The following is a 20,290-nucleotide window of genomic DNA, read 5'->3' as shown; positions in this document are numbered from 1 at the left end:
CAGGTGAACATGAGGGATGGGGAGAACATTCTAGTCAAAGGATAGCAAAAGCAAAAATGATGAGGTATAATAAGTCTGATATGTTTACAGAGTGATAGGAAGGCTAATGTTGCTGGAACATTATGCTGAGTGAATGATAAGAAATTAGGTCAGGTGATAGGCATAGTCCAGCTCTTGTATGGCCTTTTAGGCCATGATAAGAAAGTAAAATGAGAAGTGGGGAAATGATATGATCTGATTTACATTTTTAAGAGCTTGCTCTAGCTGCAGTGAGGAGAATGGATGGGGGATGAGGGAGAGAAGAGTGAAGAGGAGTTTTTTTGAGCCTAGAGACAATGGTAGCCTGGGACAGAGTGATAGCTGTGGAAGTAGAAAAAAGTGAGCAGATTCAAGATTTATTTGCAAGTTGTGGTGGTTTTAAAGATACGCCCACAAATCCTTTGCTATGCCTCCCCTCAAGAGGTAGAGCTTAATTCCTCTCCCTTTAAAAGTGGAGTGGAGTTGTTTGCTTCTAACAAAGAGAATATGGCAGAAGTGAAGAGGTGTCACTTCTGTAGTAAGATTGTGGTTTCCATTTGGGGGTCATGCTCTCTTGCTCTGTTTTCCACCCTGGGGAGAGCCATCTACCTTATTATGCTACAGTTCTGTGGAAAGTCTCATGAGGCAAAAGATAAAAGACTGCCAAGAACCATGTAAGTGATCTTTGGAACCTGATCTTACCTCTTCTACCCCACCCCAGATGAGCCTTCAGATGAGAATACAGCTACATTGGTCAAAGATCTCCAGAAAAACAGAACCAATAGTATAGATAGATGATAGATAGATGATAGATAGATAGATAGATAGATAGATAGATAGATAAAAGGTGACTTACCATAGGAATTGGCTTACATGATCATAAAGGCTGAGATATGCCACAACATGCTATCTGTAAGCTGGAGAATCAGAAAAGCCAGTGGTATAATTCAATCCAAAGACCTAAGAAATGAGGGGGCCACTGGTGCAAATTCCAGAGTCTGAAGGCCCAAGAACCAGAAGCTTTGATGTCCAAGGGCAGAAGAAGATGAATATCTCAGCTTAAGTAAAGAGAGAGAGAGAGAGAGAGCATTTGTCCTTCCTCCACATTTTTGCTCTATTTAAGCGTCAAAGATTGGATGATGCCCACACATGAATGAAGGTTGATCTTCTTTACTTACTCAGTTTACTGATTCAAATGCCCATCTCTTCTGGAAACACTGTCACAGACACACCTAAAAATAATTTACCTGCTATCTGGGCATCCCTTACTCCAGTCAGGCTAACACATAAAATTAACCATCTTAACAACTCTGGCTGACAGCTCAGCTGCCAATTCACAAAAGACCTTGAGTCAGAGATACCCAGTTATGCCACACCTAGGACACTGATCCACAGAAATTATCAGATAATAAATGTTTGTTCTTTTTAACTGCTATATTTTTACCCACTTTGTTGTACAGCAATAGATAATTAATACAGAAGGAAGGCTTATGGGACTGACTGATACGTTTGGTGCAAGGAAGTATTAGAGAAAGGGCTGGGCAAATGAAGATTGGTTAAGTGTGGAGAGATTGGAGGACCTAATATGTTGGGTGGGGAATCAAGAGTTCTGCTATGGACACATTTTGAGGTGACTATTAGACATTCCAGTGGGAGTATAAACCAGGCAGCTAGTCAGTGAGGACAAAATGAGCGCTCACCAGTCTATCAGTCATTAAATGTTTAATAAGGGACTACTTTTTTGCCAGGCTCTTTCCCCTGCTTTGAGGTCATAATGGGAAACAAGACAAAACCCCCAACCTCAAGGAGTTTGCTTTCCATTAGGCAGCAACACTCCACAATCATAGAAGTGTATTAAGCAGATGATTTCAAAAAAATGAGTAATTAAAAATATAGGATAATGTCAAAAAGTTGCTAGAGGTGGGGTGTGCCACTTTATCTAGAAAGATGAAGAATGATTTATTAGAGCCACAGTAATAGACTTGAGCTAGGTGTGTATATTTTGGAAACACTAGCATACTAATGGTATTTAAGTCCACTGGAATTGATGGATCACCACAAGAGAAAGTGTAGAAAGAGAAGATATTTTAGAACAAGTCCTAGGGCTTCATCATTTAGAGGTCAGAGACAGGAGGACCTGCAAAGAAGATGAGGAAAGTAGGGCGGTGGGGGGGGGGGGTGGCGGGAAATGCAAAAGGGTGGGATCACAGAATGCAAGAGAGGTAAGTATTTGAAAAGAAGGGACTGATGATCTGTGCTCAATGTGGATGAGTATGATTATAGCATTGAAGTAACAACTAGATTTGATAATATGGATATTATGGGTAGTTTAATAAGAACAAATTCTACAGTTGAGTCAAAGGAACACAAGCTATGTTAGAATGGGTTAAATAGAGAATGGGAGATAGGAGACATTCCCTAAAGTTAGTTGCTGAACCAATCATTTTCTTTTTTTTTAATTTTTTTTAAACTTTATTTTTGAGAGAAAGAGACAGAGCATGAGTGGGGGAGGGGCAGAGAGAGGGAGACACAGAACTGGAAGCAGGCTCCAGGCTCTGAGCTGTGAGCACAGAGCCCCACGCAGGGCTCGAATGCATGAGTGGTGAGATCATGACCTGAGGTGAGGTCGGACACTTAACCGACTGAGCCACCCAGGGACCCCTGAACCAATCATTCTCTTAAGCTCATAAACAACGAGTAAGGAATTTGGGCAGGGTTCAGCAGGTAGATTCTTCTACTCCACATGGCGTCAACTGGGGTGACAGTGGTGTTCAGTTGGTGGCTGGACTACTCTGGAGTGTCCAAGAAGGTTTCATTCATACATCTGCTGCCTTGGTGTAGATGGCTAGAAGCTGGCCATTTTCCCTCTTCATGTGTTCAGAACCTTGCATGTGGACACTCCAGTGGAGTGATCAGATTTATTATGCTGAAGCTCAAGGTTCAAGGACAAGTATTCCAAGTGACAGGAGGTGGAAGCTGCTGGTCTCTAAGGCTGTTTCCGCAAACTTGAATAGCACCACTGTGTTTTATGAATTAAGGCATTCACAGAGTCAGCACCCACTTGAGGGGAGAAGTCCTGTGCCTCAGTTCTTAATAGGAGAAGTATCAAAGAATTTGTGGCCATCATTGAGCTGTTACAAGAGATGATAAAATGGAAGCAGCAATTGTTGGCAAATCTTTCAGAGATTTAAATATATATATCTATATATCTATATATAGATAGAGATATATATTTAAATATCTATTTCTATATCTATCTATCTATATCTATATATCATATAGATATACATGTATATATGAGAGAGAGAAAGGGAGAAGAGAAAGAGGGCATAGTTAGAATGAGCAGTGAAAGAGCATTTTCCCCAGAATACTATGAGTGACACTAAAGCACATTGGCATCTGGTAGCATTATTCCAGAAAAGAGAACATGATGGATGCTGCAGTAGAGACAGGTGTAACTGGGACCAAAATCCTTGAGAAGAAAAGGAAGGGAGCGGCTGGCCTTTAGTGAAGGAGGAAACACTTCATTCATGGTAATAGGAGAGAAAGGAGACATGGGTACAAAGAGGCACCTTCTTTCCAGCTTTGCTCAGAAGTGCCCTTATCAGTGAGGTTTTCCCTGACTCCCATTCTTTGAATGGCACCTCAGTGCTCCGTATCTTTCTTCCCTGCTTTATTCTTTTCCATAGAATATGTGCATATCCATAATACATGCATGCATTACCCACAGCACTATACAGGCGGTAGTGCTATATTTTACTGATTTCTGGCGCATAACAGGTACTCGGCAAGTGTCAGCGAGTGCTCAGAATAAATGAACAATGCAGTGATGTACTTGCTGAGCTGTAAGGTCAGGCAGGAGTGGTGCTTGGAGATTGAGATGCTAGAAATCCAGATGTTTGAAGAATGACACACAGTGGTAGCCTGGTGAGAGTAAAGTTAGATCTTAGGGCTTCTAATCACAGCCCTTCCTTTCCTTCCTTCCTTCCTTCCTTCCTTCCTTCCTTCCTTCCTTCCTCCCTCCCTCCCTTCCTTCCTTCCTTCCTTCCTTCCTTCCTTCCTTCCTTCCTTCCATGTGTGTGCCATTTCTGGCTGAGTCACTGTGATCACATTACTGAACCCCTCTGAGGCAAAGGGATTAGGACCTTGCTGGCACAAAGTGAGCGCTCATCAAAGCCTGGCTCTCTTTTCCCACAGCTCTCCATTTCTACCAATCAACAGGCTGTCCCCTTCTTGCAGGGCGTAGGCAGCTGTTCTCTGTCTCCCCTCTCAAGTCTCAGGGAGCAAGCAGCTCCTGCCTCTGCAGTGCAGCGGGGAGGGGAGGGGAGGAGCCTGGAGGGAAGGTTGGACCCAGGGACTATCCCCGAGAGGCTCGGGCCACAGGCAAGCCAGTCTCCTGGCCGGCAGGTTTATCAGTCCAGCTATCCATTCTTATCCAAGCCATGGCAAAGCTGATGGTGCTCACCCTCCTGGGGTTGGGACTGGCGCTCTTCAGGGATCACCGGGCTTCTTATCAGTAAGTTGGGCTGTGGTGAGGGCTGCAGCCCTGGTCCTACCCCGCCTTGGCAACCCCAGGAGTGCCCCTGAAAGTAGGGTGTAGTCTTTTAACCGAAAGCCCGAGGGAAGTTTTAGATGCACATCCTGCAGGGTTTTCGTAAGTGTTTGTCTAACTTTCGTGTGCCACTTGAAAACATGTCCTTGTTCATGGCCTGAGACATGGGGTAAGGAGAAAAATTGTCACTGGTGTGATGGCCAAGTTGTTGGCATACACAGATTGATTTTTCATGAAGATCTGTGTGCCTTGGCAACAGAGTCACTTCTCAATCTCTCTTCAGGATAGACTAAGGATCCCCCGCACCCCGATATTGTGTAGGTTTGGGAAGAGCCATGGCGTAAACCCCAGCCACAGTGTAAATCTTCCCAGCTTGCAGATTGTCACCTTGAGGCCACACAGAGACACAGAATGCACGTGGAGCAGATCAGGTATGAGCAAACGCACCCTATGAGGATCTACTCCCCACACCCCATCCGCTCCAGTTGGGCAGGGGTGAGGGGTGTGGGAAGGAAAGAACCCTGGCTCAACCCGCATTTGATGTCCTGGGTTCTTGCTATGTCCCTTCCATTATGAGATCTTGGGCAAATCACTTCACAGCTCTAACATTGTCTGCTTGAATAAGCCTGAGCCAATAATCCACACTCATACATGAAGCAGCTAACACAGTGTCTGGGACACAGTAACTATTCAATAAATGTTAGTGCTCTGCTTCCCTTAAAGTATTTACAAGCCCTAAGGTACTGTAAAAGGGAGGAAAGTTTTTAAGAACGTTTCAGTAGTTTGATGGTAACTTTACAGGGGTTCAAAGTCTAGAAATCATCCTAGTTCCTAAGGTTTAATCAACATCTTATTTACTTTGAAGTAAAACATTACTAAAAATCAAATTGAACATTTTGTATCTTTAAAAAACTTATATGACCCTAAGCTTTCTTTCAGAACAACTTTTTGCAAACTATTGGGTTTTTTTCTTCTAATTGTTAATTATTTTTATAATCACAAACTATCAGAGAAGGGTAATGGAGAGTTAGTGATGTGAGTTTTAAAATCATGTAAAAATTACAGTTTGTGGATTTTCATTAATCATAGTACTCTTTGGTGCTAAAGGAAAATCTCTCTCTCTCTCTTTCTGTGTATACACACACACACACACACACACACACACACGCACACGCATCCCCCAGCATATGTGTAGATCATGGTATTATCCTGGGATGAAAATAAATGAGATACAAAGATCTAAGCCCCCTTCTAGGCTTTATCCTTTCAATTCTGAATCTGTACCTGGGTTTCTTCTGCCCCCATTCTTGCAGAGGCCCCCCACCAAGATGTCTCTCAAAGGATTACAGGTCTGCAAGGAGGGAGTTGAGGGTCTCTTTCTGGTTTACCTTCCTTAATTTACTCTGAGAATGAAGACTGTAGGCATTTTGTATGTTTTTGTGTAAAAGCATAGCTTCCCTACCCCAGTCATAAAACGTTTCTCTGTCAACATGTGGTCTTAGCCTATGTGATTCACCATTAATACTTCCCCAAGTTTGTTCCTTGGAACATGAGCCACAAGATTTGCTCCACGAAAAAATATGTTCCTTGGACACATACATTTGGGAAGTGTTTTCTACTACAGCCTTTCCTACAAATTGGCAATGCATTCTGGCATACGGCAAGCTTTGAAAAATTCTTCAGCTAAAATAAGCAACAACAACACAAGCCATCATTTCACAGACTTATTTGCCCACACCTCCATTTCCCTTTTTGGGTACCATCTATCAGCATCCCGTAGAGCTCCCTGGGATGTAGTGTGAAAAGGACTATCCTATAGCAGTGACTTGCACCAAAACAAATTTCAACCCGAAAAAGTTGGGACCTATCCTTGGGCAACAAGGGGACCTTGGCCTTAGTTTCTGGGCCTCTAGCCTGATTCTGATTTTTCCGAAAGGACCAAAGTACAAAGTATAATGGATGATAGCCCGACATAACATCAGTCCCTGCAAGTCCCTTTGTTGGCGTTACCTGTGGTTTCCTGTCATGGATAATGCGTCTGCAGGAGACACTCTGCTGTGGGGCTGCCACTCTGCTGTGGGGCTGCCACAGTGGGAAGATATGGGGTCTGGTTTGGAATTAGGAACTTAATGCTTTATTTCACCTGGATTCAGCGATGAGGGAGGGAGCCTTAATCTTTAAACTTCTGTCTGTAATCAGACCACCGAGAAGGGAAGAGGAAAGTGTGAGGGAGCTGGACCTCTGGTTTTAGAATGGAAAGGGGGTCTGGAAGAACCTCAGGGACAGGAGCAATGTGGGGCCAAGAGGGTGGGGGTTATGGAGATGGAGAGTGGGAACAGCCCAGGCAGGAGAGGGAAGGGAAATTGCATGCACTATTCCAAAGGCCCTGAAGCCTCTTTCCTCAAACGGGCTGCGGACCAGATGCGCGCAGGAGGATCATCTGGGAGCTGCGTCTAGTTGCAGAATTCTAGGCCCCACCCCACACTACTGAATCCTCATTGGCATTATTTAATAATGTCCGGGAGATTTGTATGCACTTCTTTAAAGGACCTGCAAATGCTGCAGCACCCATGCCAGAACCAGATCAAGAGATTCTGGAGGATCAGTAAATTACCTTTGTTACACTTTTAGAAGTAAAGCCTTTGAGTCCCAGAGAAGATTGTGAATCTGCCCAAGGAAGAGAAGGGAAGAGATCGTGCCCCGAGGCCTGCATCAGGAGCAAGCCAACCCCCACAGTGGCTACACCGTCTTTTCTTCAGAGATAGGGTATACAGGAGTGGGGCAGGTTCCCAGGACACTGCATTGGCCTAGGGCTGGAGGGAACTTGCAGAAGGACACAAAAAGTGTCTTGAGGGGGTTCCCTGACGCTTTTGAGGTGATGACAGCACAGAGGAAGGAACTGAGAGGGCTCCTCTGGACCAGCAGTCTCCCCTGTCCATCTGTGAAGTCAGCTGTTGTGACCTTGTGGGGTGTGCATGGGCAAGTCCCGGGAATGCCTTGGACTATGATATAAACAGTGCCCTGTGGGGTGTGGAATGTTACAGCTGGCATCTATAGCAACTTCCCCACTCCGAAGGTGCTGATTGCAACGCGTGACACCGCTGTTTCCCTTCATTAAAAGCTAGTGTTTGCCTTTCTGCCACCTCATAACCTCTCCACACTCCACACTACAGGGGGAAGAGGGCAGGGGTGGCTTCCAGCAGACCTGGGCTGGATGCCATTTCTTCAACTTCCAAGTCACTCTACCATGCTGAGCCTGTCTCTCCACCTGAAAAAATTATGGGATAATAATACATATCACAGTAGGATAAGTATAAAATCTGGCACATGAAAGGTACTCTGTAAATGTTAGCTTTTATTATTGCCATATGCTTTTTCAAAAATCCACCTATGAATGATCCACCTAATGAGCGCTGTTTGAATATATAGTATAATAATTCCTCATGTGACCCTAAGCTAAGGACAAACAAATAGCTCTCCAGTCTTCCCTATCCGTGCAACCAACACCATCTTCTCCATCTGATGCACCAGCCTAGTAATTCCAGAAAACAATTTAGCAGACATCTACGGGGTTCCTTCTCTCTGCCGGCGCTGGGTTCCTGCTGGGTCACAGGGACGAGCAGGATGCGGTGCTATTTACTCATAGATTTCAGAGTTTACTGTGAGCAACAAGACCAAAAACTGATAACTGCAAAACACTTGGGTAGGAGACCTGATAGCTGTATATGGGGAGGTTTGCGAGGATAAAGGAGTTATTCTTATCACAATAGACCAAGAGGAGCTACAGAAAGTCATGAATAGGAGTCTTCCCCCTGGATTAGGAGGCATGGGTGTTCTAGATGGAGGGAGAAGCTTGAACAAATGAAAAATGGTGTGAGAGCAATATAGACAAAAGGGCCCCTAGTATCATGACACCTCATTTCCAGTCCCAGCTCTATGCCTTTAAAAAAGGAACAAGAAGCAACATACTTTGTTTCTCTGTGCCTCTGGTTTCTTACCCATCAATCAGGTGAAAATTAATCATCGTCTCAAAAGTAACAAGGAGAGGAGCACTTGGGTGGCTCAGTCGGTTAAGCATCCGACTTCAGCTCAGGTCATGACCTCACGGGCCGTGGGTTCCAGCCCCTCATTCAGCTCTGTGCTGACAGCTCAAAGTCTGGAGTCTGCTTGGGATCCGGTGTTTCCCTCTCGCTCTGCCCCTCCCCCACTTGTGCTCTGTCTCTGTCTCTCTCTCAAAAATAAATGTTAAAAAATTTTTAAAAACATTTTTTGAAAAAGGTAACAAGGAAATCAATTGAGGAAGTATGTGTAAGAGCCCTTAGCACAGGTCTTGGCACACAGTAGGTCCCAAAAGAGAATATTGGATGAATGAGGAGCGTACAGTGGCAGAAAGTAGACTGAGGGGGCTGCATACGGCCCCAAGGAAAGTTCCAGAGTGGATTTCTTAATACATAAACTAAAGAGCCTCGCTTTCTTTTGTAAGAAGCAAGCACATCTTTGCAAAGAATAATTCATAGCAGGGATTGTGTGATTTCTGGTCAGACTTCAGAGGCCTTAGGAATCAGGGACACATCTCAGACATCGAATTTTATCCCTTGGACTCAGAACATTTGGACTTAATCAAGCTCTTGACCAGATATTTCCTGATAATTGAGACTAAGGTAAAAACATATGAGCTGGATTATAGTAACACCGGGAGAATTGTCTTCTGGTGCTTCCTCCGGTTTGTAAGTAGTGTTACCTGTACATTTTGCTTGAGCAGGAGGACTGGATGTGAGCTTTGCGTTCATACCTGAGTTCCAATCCCAATTCAGCCGCTTCCTAACCTTGTGGATTTGGAAAGCCATTTAATCTTAGTCATCTGTAAAATCAGGAAAATAATAGTACTGCAGAGAGGTGTTTGAAGGTTAAATGAAGGCATGTATACAGTACTTGAACTGCAGCGGCAATGATTATTCTGTTGAGCTATGATTTGCCTTTTAGCCACAAATGTGAACTGAAAGCAACTGAGTGCTGTCGTCATGCCTCCTTGATCATTCTACCTTTTTCAGGTTAGAGGTTGTCTTCCATTAGAGAAAAGCCTGAATTAGGATGGGGCCGATCTCTTCTGCTCTCCTTTGCCTTCTAGGATCCCATCAGGCTTGATGAGCCTTGTGAGCCAAGCAGTGCACCTATTCTTCCTGTGTGGTTTTGACGCTAAGAAAAGCTAATTTGGCTACCCTTGGTATTTTTCACAGGTCTTGGCCCACTCAACATTGAGTCTCTTCTTCTGTGTCACTTTTTTGTGGTGTTTTGTATAGGATCTGCACCTTTAACATCTTTTGTGTCTGTCCTTTGAATCCCTTGGAGCACTTTACAAATACTCACGGAGCTTTCTCTTGACCACTGTTTTTCAAAATGGTGGTCCACAATAGCAGTTTTAGTAGATTATGGTCAGCATTTTAAAATGAATGAAATAGACTTGAATAGAAAAGTTAAGAATGTATTATGTATGTTAGGGTGAGTATTTTTTTTGTTGTTGTTTTAGGGGTGTGGGGAATATGTGCATGCACGTGTGTGTGTGTGTGTGTGTGTGCCATGCAAAATGCTTTTCCTGATGCATCATCATTTCCCCTTTTATTTCTTTATTGTGAACTTTCATGATTATAATGTCAGGTTCCCATTTTTAAAATACCTTTTAGTTTCTTAAGTCGTGGGGGCAGATCTCAACTTTCCTTTGAAAGTCCACTTCGTAAGTTCAAGTCCATCATTCAGGGAACCACCCTTTGCTTGCAGGCCAGGCCTTCCCCATCTAGTCTTCCATCCCTGGAGCTCTAGCACCCCGCCTGGTGTCTCTCCACTCTGGAGGTGGTTTGGGATAAACTGTGGCGCTTTAACAAAGCTGTTAGGTCAGACCCTTTCCAAAGGTGGAATTGGTAGCCAGTGCCGTTGTGGTAGGAACATGTCATGCTTTTTTCTGAATGAAAGGATGAAAGGTCAAACGCCCCCCAATTCCTATCATTTTATACCAAATTGAGAATTTTATCTAGAATGTCCTCTAGCCCACCCTCTTCCTCTGTGACACTAAATTATGAAGAATTTCTCAGCCTATCTCTAGCCAAATAAGATTTCTGGGGGTCCTTGGATAATTGTTGCTACTCACTAAGACTATATTGTATCATTAGTTCTCAAAAAAAAAATGTTGATTGCTTAAATCCCTTGGTTGTGCTGATGTTGTGGTCCAGTTCTTTCAAATGCCTCATCAATAGTTTTGCTCTGCTTAGGCAGCCTGCTGGTACTTCCTTCTCACATCTGTCCTTTTTTCCTATGTCCTCCACTCAAATATTCCCCATGATATTTATGCACTCAGATTTAATAAGTTGCTTGTGTGTGTGTGTGTGTGTGTGTGTGTGTGTGTGTGTGTTTGTGTGTGTGTGTGAGTCTTTTTATATTCTGGCCTTGGGTGTGATTTTCTAAAGTTATAAATCCTTTAGGCACACCTGTGTTTTTCAAGTGACACACCCGAGAGCAGATGCCCAGTCCAGGCTTTGGAGCCAGACTGGGCAGATGGGTAGGAGGCCCATCTGTCAGCAGCCCTAAAACATCAATGGAGTAAATTGGAACCATGTTGCTATTTAACCCAAATTTCCACATAGGACTCCTTACACAGCAGATGAAATGGTCCCTATTCCTGCCAAAGTGCACAGAGCTGTGGAGAGGACACTGTGTATTTCTTTTGTGGATCTATCCACCTCTGTTAAATAAACACTGAATGTACCCAGAGGCCCCACCAGCCTTGCTCTGGCCTTGACTGGTAGAATTGCTCAGACTGCAGGGACCACTAACCCTGGGATTGAAATCCAGACAAAGTCCAGTTAAGGAGAACTTTACAGGCAGCTTACTTGTGCAACTTAATTATCATTTCTGAATAGTTTTATGTGTGTTTTGTTCCTTTTTTCTCCCCCAGAGCACGACTTAATGCTTTCCGAGAAGTAAAGCCAGTAGAACTTCCTAACTGTAATTTAGTTAAAGGAATAGGTAAGTATGAGAGCGGAGGGAGTATCTCATTTGAACTTGCAGTATCACCTTGCTATTTATTTGATTAATACACGTGTTTAATTTTGCTCAAAAAGAGAACTATGAACCCAAAGAGAATGGTTAAGTCAGTAGTTAATTATAAATACCAACATACTTGACCTTTGATTTCACCAACACATTGCCAAGGTATTGACAGTTTTTGATAGTTTGTTTTTGTTTTGTCAGTTTAGCAAAAACAATAGTCAGAACAATGATTTAATGGTAATACAACCTGAGGAGATTACAGAGGAAACACAGAGGATGGAGAAAAAGCAGTGAGTAAGGGACAAATTTTAAAAGGTCTTTGTACACCTTGGCAGTTACCACAAGGCTTCACCTCTTTTAGTATCGGGGAGGAATATTTTTCCCAGAAGTTCTCAGCAGATTTCCCCTTAGATCTCGTTAGTCAGAGGTAGACCACAGGCTGCTGCCCTAGCTGCAAAGGAAGCTGGGAAAGTAATTATCTGGCTTCCATTGTGGAAAGCAGGCTCTGTCAGCAAAGATAAAAGGATAAGGAAATAGCAGCTGGTAGGCAACCAACAGGGAGTGTCACAGGACTCAAGTCCCCAGATGATTTCAGCCATCTTTGTTATTTGAGGACAGCTTGTTTGAGATCCATGCTTTTGTTATGTTTTGTTTTGTTTAGAGTTATCTATCTCAGTTGACTAAGGTTGGACAGTCTAGACCATAAGACTTAGCATCAATAAGGTTGGCCAGGTATCTTTCAGTGCAATTTTTCCCAGAAAATAGATATGATATCAATATTCGATATTATTGGATGTTTGTAAAACAAACATGTCTACTAAAAGTGTCAATACAAGGAGCCTGGGTGGCTTAGTCAGTTAAGTGTCTGACTCTAGATTTCGGCTCAGGTCATGATCTCATGGTTAGTGAGTTCAAGCTCCATGTCAGGCTCAGCGCTGGTGGTGCAGATTCTCTCTCTTTCCTTCTCTCTCTGCCCCTCCCCTGCTCATGTGCTCGCTCGCTCTCTCTCTCTCTCTCTCTCTCTCAAAATAACTAAATAAACTTAAAAAATAAAAATGCATATGGAAACCTATTTGACAATAAAGTATTGTCACTAAGTATAACATCAAAACATCAAAAAAAATAAAAAATAAATAAATAAGTAAATATATTAAGTGCAAATTTTAATTGCACTTAGTTATATTAATGTCTTCTCATTTTTATAGAATCATATTAGTCAGTTTGAATAAATGAAAGAGTTAATTATTCTGGATCTATCAAATAAGAGCTAAATAGCCTCTTTTTCCAGTTAAGAGTGATAAAGAAAAGGATCAGTAGCTCCCTGCAATAGCCTGCAACAATCTGTACTGACTAGTCTCTTTTCTGGCAGAATCTGGCTCTGAAGACTTGGAGATACTTCCTAGTGGACTAGCTTTCATTAGCTCCGTAAGTGTTTTCTCTCTTTTACAGTGCTCTACACCATTTTCTAGAACAAGCAGCCTAAGTCTTTCATTTAAGCCTGTTATATACCAATGACCACCTTCAAATAAAATAAGCAGTCATATGGTTCAAAAAACAAACAGTATGTGCATTTACACTGGTGTTAAAATTACGATTATGTGCCTTCTATGCATATTTGTATTCCTATGTGTACGCTGAACTCTAATATTACCTTGTCTTCCATTTAGTGAAGATTTGTAAGTCCAATGAGTTCAAGAATGGCTTTCCATCAATGGCCTATTCCTTGAAGCCCTTAAGTGGTATACTCAAATATTTACTGAATTGGGTGTATGTGTGTATACATATATATGTGTCTATATGTATACGTATGCATATAAATATAAACATTCACATGTTGGTTAGATTTTACCTTTTTTTTTTTTACACTTTCCAGAATAAGCCCTTTAATATAAAATTGTTGATAGGTCATTCCACAATTTCCACACTTTGAAGAGTGAAGCCATCATGTTTGTTGAACTTCTGCATACAAATCACTGTGGTCGTGACATAGCTTAAAACAAAAGAAACCAACACTCTTGGCTACCTGCTGTAATTTAGTCCAATTTCCTCCTTTGAAGATGCAAAACTAGTCATCTTCTACAGCAGTGTCTTCCAAATTCCTTTTTTAAGCAACAGAATACATATTCCAAGCAAAATCTTATATGGGATTCCAACATCAAAAACAAAAACATAGCTGTGTTGTTCTAATTGAAGGCTAAGAAAGGAATTGTTGACTTCCCCCAAATCTCTGTCCCTGAGATGCTTCCAAGGAACCTGCCAGGAGACATTTTACAAACCATAACCAATGTTCTCTCTATATTCCTTGCTTTATATGGTTGAAGCTCATTAACAATTGCCCATTTGGTCTACTTTTCCATTTTTGATCTTTGTCATGATTTGGGAGCTGTGGTATGAGACACACAGGGCTTTGCTCTGCTGCTCCTGCTGCTGAAGGGATGGTCTGTGACTGTGTGTTGTGTGGGGTGGCCTGGTGGAACATATGGCTTCCAGACTTCCAGAACCCTTCATGGTCCTATTGCACAAGCCAACCAAGAGGCTTCCCATGCAGCTCTATGGCCCGAAGCAGATAGTATGAACCCATGTGCCATCTATGACCTCTATCAGCTTTTGAGATATTTGTAATATACCCATTTTTTGTCTGCTTAATGTTTTATAAGGGATTAAAGTATCCTGGAATAAAGAGCTTTGAACCTGATAAACCTGGCAAAATACTTCTGATGGACCTAAATGAAGAAGATCCAACAGTGTTAGAACTGAAGATCACTGGAAGCAAATTCGATCATTCTTCATTTAACCCTCATGGGATTAGCACGTTCACAGATGAAGGTAAAAATATTTAATGTTTGTTAAAAACAAAACCAAATTTAAAAAATGTTAAAGTGAATATTTCCTTCCATTCCACTGAAGTGTAGTCATGGTTAATGTTACTATTCTGTTAAACTTACCCACTCTGTTATATAAATATAATATTATAACCACTTTAATGCTTGAGAATGCTAACATACTACAGATCTGTAAAGCACTTATTTTTAAAAATACCAACATCACATTATCCCTATAATTACAATAGCAATAATATGTAGCCTTAATCATTATGGGTTTTCCATTTTAAACAATTTTACAAATCCAGAAATTTACAGGGATAGATTTTTCTAACTGAAGGCATCAGCACTGACAGAGATCAATTGACAGAGAGTCACCATGGTCACTTTTCTCTCAGCCCTGTCACCTTCAGTGCCTTTCTGTCCACTGGTTTCTCTGTTTTGTCTTCAAACTAGTTTTCCACATTTCAAAACTATCAACATATTGCCCCCATCCCTTATGCCTTCCTCTCATTTTTTCCTTCCTTCCTTCCTTCCTTCCTTCCTTCCTTCCTTCCTTCCCTTCTTTTTTTTTTTTAAGAGAGAGAGAGAGAGAACAAGAGCAATAGAAGAAGAGAGAGACAGAATCTTAGGCAGGCTTCATGCCCAGTATGGAGTCTGATGAGGGGCTCAATCCCATGACCCCGCAATCATAACCACAACTCTCGGATCATCACTTGAGCCCAAATCAAGAGTTGGCTGCTTAACCGACTGAGCCACCCACCATCCCCATTTCTTCCTTTCTGTTTGCAACCATTTTCTTTGTCTCTACATTAATTCTCAAACCCAGATGCACACAGAAACCCCTGGGGGATTTTATATCGACTGAATTTTTTTTCTTTTAACCTTTTTACCCTTGTTTCTTCCACTCTCTACTCCCCACCTCTGGCAACCAATCTATGAGCTTTGTTTTTTGTTTTAGTTTTTAATTCTACATATAAGAGCTATCACATGCTTTTGTTTTTCTCTCACTTAGTTTGCTTAGCATAATACCCTTGAGGTCCATCCATGTTGTCACCAATGGCAGGATTTTGTTCTTTTTTATGGCTGGATAATATTCCTCTGTGTGTGTGTGTGTGTGTGTGTGTGTGTGTGTGTGTGTTCATCCATCAGTGGACACCTAGTTTCCTTGTTTCCATGTCTTGACTGTTGTAAATAATGCTGCAGTGAACATGGAGGAACATATATCTTTTCAAGTTAGTGTTTTAGTTTTTTTTAGATAAACACTTTAAAGGAAATTCCTGGATCATATGGCAGCTCTATTTTGAATTTTTCGAGGAAACTCCAAAGTTTCGAGGAAACTGTTTTTCATAGTGGCTGCACGAGTTTCAATTCCCAACAACAATGCACAAGGATTTCCTTTTTCTCTATATCCTCACCAACACTTGTTTTTTGTTTTGTTTTGTTTTTGTCTTTTTGATAATAGCCATTCTAACAGGTGTGAGATGGTATCTCATTGTGGTTTTGATTTGCATTTCCCTGATGAGTAATGATGTTGATCACCTTTTCTTGTACCAGAACATTTTCTTGGCCCTCTGTATGTCTTCTTTGAAAAAATATCTTTTTGGATCTTCTGCCTGTTTTAAAATCAGATTATTTACTTGCTTGTTTTTGCTATTGAGTTATATGGGTTCTTTATATATTTTGGATATTCGCCCCTTATCAGATATATGGTTTGCAAATATTCCTTTCCATTCGATAGGTTGCCTTTTCATTTTGTTGGTGGTTTCCCTCGATGTGGAGAAGCTTTTTAGCTTGTTGTAGCTCCACTTGTTTATTTTTGCTTTTGTTGCTTTTGCTTTTGGTGTCAGGTTTAAAAGAATCATCACCAAGATCTATGTCAAAGAACTTACTGCCTATGTTTTCTTCTAGGAGGTTTATGGTTTCAAGTCTTCTACTCAAGTCTTTAATCCATTTGTAGTTAACTTTCGTGGATAGTATAAGACTGGTTGAATTTCATTCTTTTGCATGTAGCTGTCCAGTTTTCCTGACACGATTTTTTGAAGAGCCCATCTTTTCCCCATGGTATATTCTATATTCTTGGTTCCTTTGTCATAAATTAATTGACCACAAGCCATATATAGGTTTATTTCTGGGCTCTCTATTCTGTTCACTGATCTATGTGTCTGTTTTTATGCCAGTACCACATTGTTTTAATTTTTATAGCTTCATAATATAGTTTGAAATCAAGGAGCATGACACCTTGCTCTTCTTTTCAAGATTGCTTTGGCTATTTGTATTTTGGTGTGTGTGTGTGTGTGTGTGTGTGTGTGTGTGTGTGTCTGGTTTCATACAGATTCCAAGACTATTTTTCTATTTCTATAAAAAATGCCATTGGAATTTTGATATGGATTATATTGAATCTGCAGATTACTGTAGGGACATTTTAACAATATTGATTCTTCCAATCCAAGAGCATGCTGTACCTTTTTATTTGTGTCTTCAATTTTTTTCATTAATGTTTTACAGTGTTCAATATATAGGCCTTTCACCTCCTTGTTTAAATTTATTCTGAAGTATTTTATTCTTTTTGATGCAGTTGGAGATGGATTGTTTTATTTCTCTTTCTGATAGTTCTACTCAGCATATAGAAACGCAACAGATTTCTGTGTATTGAAGTTGTATCCTGCAACTTCACTGAACTTGTTTAGTAGTTCCAACAGCAGGGAGTTTTAAAAAGCCTAGCGAAGGGGCACCTGGGTGGTCCAGTTGGTTGGGCATCTGACTTCGGCTCAGGTCATGATCTTGAGGTTCGTGAGTTCGAGCCCCACATTGGGCTCTGTGCTGATGGCTCGGAGCCTGGAGCCTGCTTCAGATTCTGTGTCTCCCCCTCTCTCTGCCCCTCCCCTGCTCATGCTCTGTCTCTCTCTGTCTCTCAATAATAAATAAATGTTAAAAAATTAAAAAATAAAAAGCCTAATGATCAGATCCCAGCCCCAATAATTCTGATTCAGTAGTCGGTTTGAAGAAGGCCTGGGTGGCAGTACTTGTTAAAAGTTCTCCAGGTGATAAAATATAAGGCTGGAGTGGAGAGCCACGTCTGTACTCATGGCCTCCATCTCCTCGGCAGACAGTCCCTCCTTCCATCTTTCTTTCAGACTTTCTCCACTGCGAGTGACTAAAACTGCTGCCCTAAAGTCACCAGCAATGTCCTTATTAACAAACTTTCTTTCTCCCAATTCTCCCTCCCTTCCTTCCTCCCTCCCTTCCTTCCTTCCTTCTCTCCCTCCCTCCTTCCTTTCTCTACCTCATTTTATGCTGTTGACCACTTTCTCCTTCAAGTAAATTGCTCCTCCCTGATATTCCAATGTACTTATCTATCTTAGTTCTAACCCTACTACAGGCTTTTCCCTGTTCATTGTTTCATCATTTATTTCAAAATCTCTGAACATTCCCCAAAAGACTGATCTTTTGCCTCCTTTTATTTGCTCTATTTCAGAAAGTTCAGCCAAGTCACACCCCTTAACTGTCCCTGCTTTCCAAGAGAATACTGTTAATGGGGTATTCTTTTTTCTTTTTTCTTTTCTTTTTTTTAGTCGGCTTTTCAGTTCCATTTCTGTAGCTTACTAGATTATTCTATTTGGGTTCCTCTCCTATAGCTGCTTTAAACTCAAAATGTTGAAAACTGATTTTTCATCCTTTTATCTTTTTTTCTTTACCTATGTACCCCATGTGAAGTCTCTTCTTTTATATAGACGTGTATAGTCCCCTTTCAGTGATCTCCCCACCCATTTATCAACATCATATTTTATTTTTAAAACATTTTTAAGTGCAAAGAAATACACTGTTGGGTATGTGTACACTTTTAAAAATAGAAGGGAGTAATATTACACAAACCCTTCTATAAAGTGCTTTTGCATTTATCATTACGTTATGGACTCCCTTCTCTGATTTCTATGACAGTGCATTTAGAGCTCCTTTGCAAGGGCTGTTTAGGATTCAGTTGCATGGGAGTGCTGTAATATTGTTCTTCTGTTGATGGATATTCAGTCTGTTCCTGCCTTTATGCTCATTGCAAACAATGCCAAAATAAACATTCTTGTATATATATCTTCTGTGAATATTTCCTTAGGAAAAATTCCTAGAGGTGGAATCTTCCGCACACAACACGAATCTGGGTTTCAGTCCTCACTTACATTTGATTTCTGACTCCCCCATTCCTCAGCCATCATCAGGGACTTTTGATGCTTCCTGTCAAATGTCCTCCTATCCTTTCTTGCCATTTCTTGTCTATGCCACCCTTCTGGCCCGGTGCCGTCTCCCCACACACCTGGATTACTACTGTAACTTCAGGTCAAGCTACTCCTTGGCTCCAAGGCCCCAGTGACTAAGCCCTGTATCCTTACCTTAAGATTGGCCTTGGCTAGCTACATCTATGGCTGCAGGCTTCCCACTCTTTCTTTCCCTCACTCTACTCCATCCAGAACCTTACTATTCAGTGAATGTGCCAAGGAAGCTCCTGCCTCAGGCTTTTTGCACACTCTCTTCCCTCGCCTGGAAATGCTCTTTCTCTACATACTCACATGGTTTGGTCTCCTATTATCATTTTGTTTTCTGCTTTAACATCACTTCTTCAGAACTTCCCTGACTCTCAGGAAGAAAACATCTCATTACCCTTCATTCGGTTGTCTGGTTTTAGTTTTCCCTTTGTAGCACTTAGCACCAGTTAAAATAAACACTTGTTTGTTGAATGGACAAACTATAAGGAGCCTTCTAGTTGACTTCTCTGTTTAAATCTCTTCAGTCCAACCCACTAAACTTTGTATTGTTTTTCCTTAAACACCAATTTGGTTACATCAAAGGTTTCCAAAGACTTGCCCCTTCTAAAGGCAAAGACTGTAATAATCTAACTTCGCTCACCAACACCAATCACACCTTCTTGACCACTTAGATTGGCCTCTTTTATGTCTTAAAGCCATACTGACTCACGGAAGCTGCTTCCCTTTGATAGCATCTCTCAGGTGTTCTTTTTATGGAATTGATCATTTTACACTGTAAATCGTACCTGAGCACACCTTCTCATATTGGTATTCTCCACATCTTTTATCTCTTTTATCTCAGCTCTGCATCTTGCTGAGACCATTTGCAATAGAAAGCTTAACAAGCTCTTTGGAGTTTTAGTGTCAAGATCTGTTCATTCTTAAGGTGAGGATTCCTCCCCCACCCCCACCCGTCCCTTGGAGTTTAGAGGTTTTTAGAGACTGTCACTACTTCTTCCTTTAGCCATTTTTCTTTGGAGCAATCACAAGTGCTTCTCTCTACAAGGAGATGAAAATATTCCATCTGCCTGACACCCTAAGTACTATTTGGGGGTGGGTTGAAATTGCTTTCTGGAGACAGGGCTGACAGCTGAGAGCTCAGTTAACATTTCGAGTTTTGTTTTTCATCTCTTCTCAGATAATACCGTGTACCTGCTGGTGGTGAACCATCCAGATTTTAAGTCCACTGTTGAGTTGTTTAAATTTCAAGAAGAAGAAAAATCACTTTTGCATCTGAAAACCATCAGACACGAACTTCTGCCTAAGTACTGAGATACATCATATTTCTATTTTCCTTTCAAACCAGTGGATGGTTAATCTACCTTTAGTTTTTCCTTTTAGCCAGAGTGGGAGGGGGGAATAATGGCTAGTCGACTCTCCTTTCTAATGATCACAAACTCCTCCAAGTGTTCTTCTGTGGATACTTTTGAGGATTAAAACCCTTGACAGAAGACCTATTCTCTTCCTTTTTCATTTCCCAGGCTGCCCGGATGCTGACTAATGGCTCCCGGCCCAAAATGTCCATTTGAACTGTTATCAAGAAATAGCTCTGATCTTCT

At 41.5% G+C, this 20,290-nt stretch overlaps 1 protein-coding gene across 2 annotated transcripts in view; it reads left to right on the top strand.

Annotated features, from left to right (window-relative positions):
* The first annotated feature begins 4,376 nt into the window (after positions 1-4,376).
* PON1 (paraoxonase 1) overlaps positions 4,377-20,290 on the top strand; it is a 34,883-nt gene continuing 18,969 nt past the window's right edge. For both annotated transcript variants that reach the window (XM_045052399.1, XM_003982775.4), the window contains exons 1-5: positions 4,377-4,534; positions 11,517-11,587; positions 12,981-13,036; positions 14,269-14,437; positions 19,870-19,996. In XM_045052399.1, coding sequence (XP_044908334.1) covers positions 4,461-4,534; positions 11,517-11,587; positions 12,981-13,036; positions 14,269-14,437; positions 19,870-19,996 — 497 coding nt within the window. In that variant the 5' untranslated portion in view covers positions 4,377-4,460. The remainder of the gene's footprint in view (positions 4,535-11,516; positions 11,588-12,980; positions 13,037-14,268; positions 14,438-19,869; positions 19,997-20,290) is intronic.

This window comes from Felis catus, chromosome A2, assembly GCF_018350175.1.
Source record: "Felis catus isolate Fca126 chromosome A2, F.catus_Fca126_mat1.0, whole genome shotgun sequence".
Lineage (NCBI taxonomy): Eukaryota > Metazoa > Chordata > Mammalia > Carnivora > Felidae > Felis > Felis catus.
This window is presented reverse-complemented; position numbering and strand designations above follow the sequence as displayed.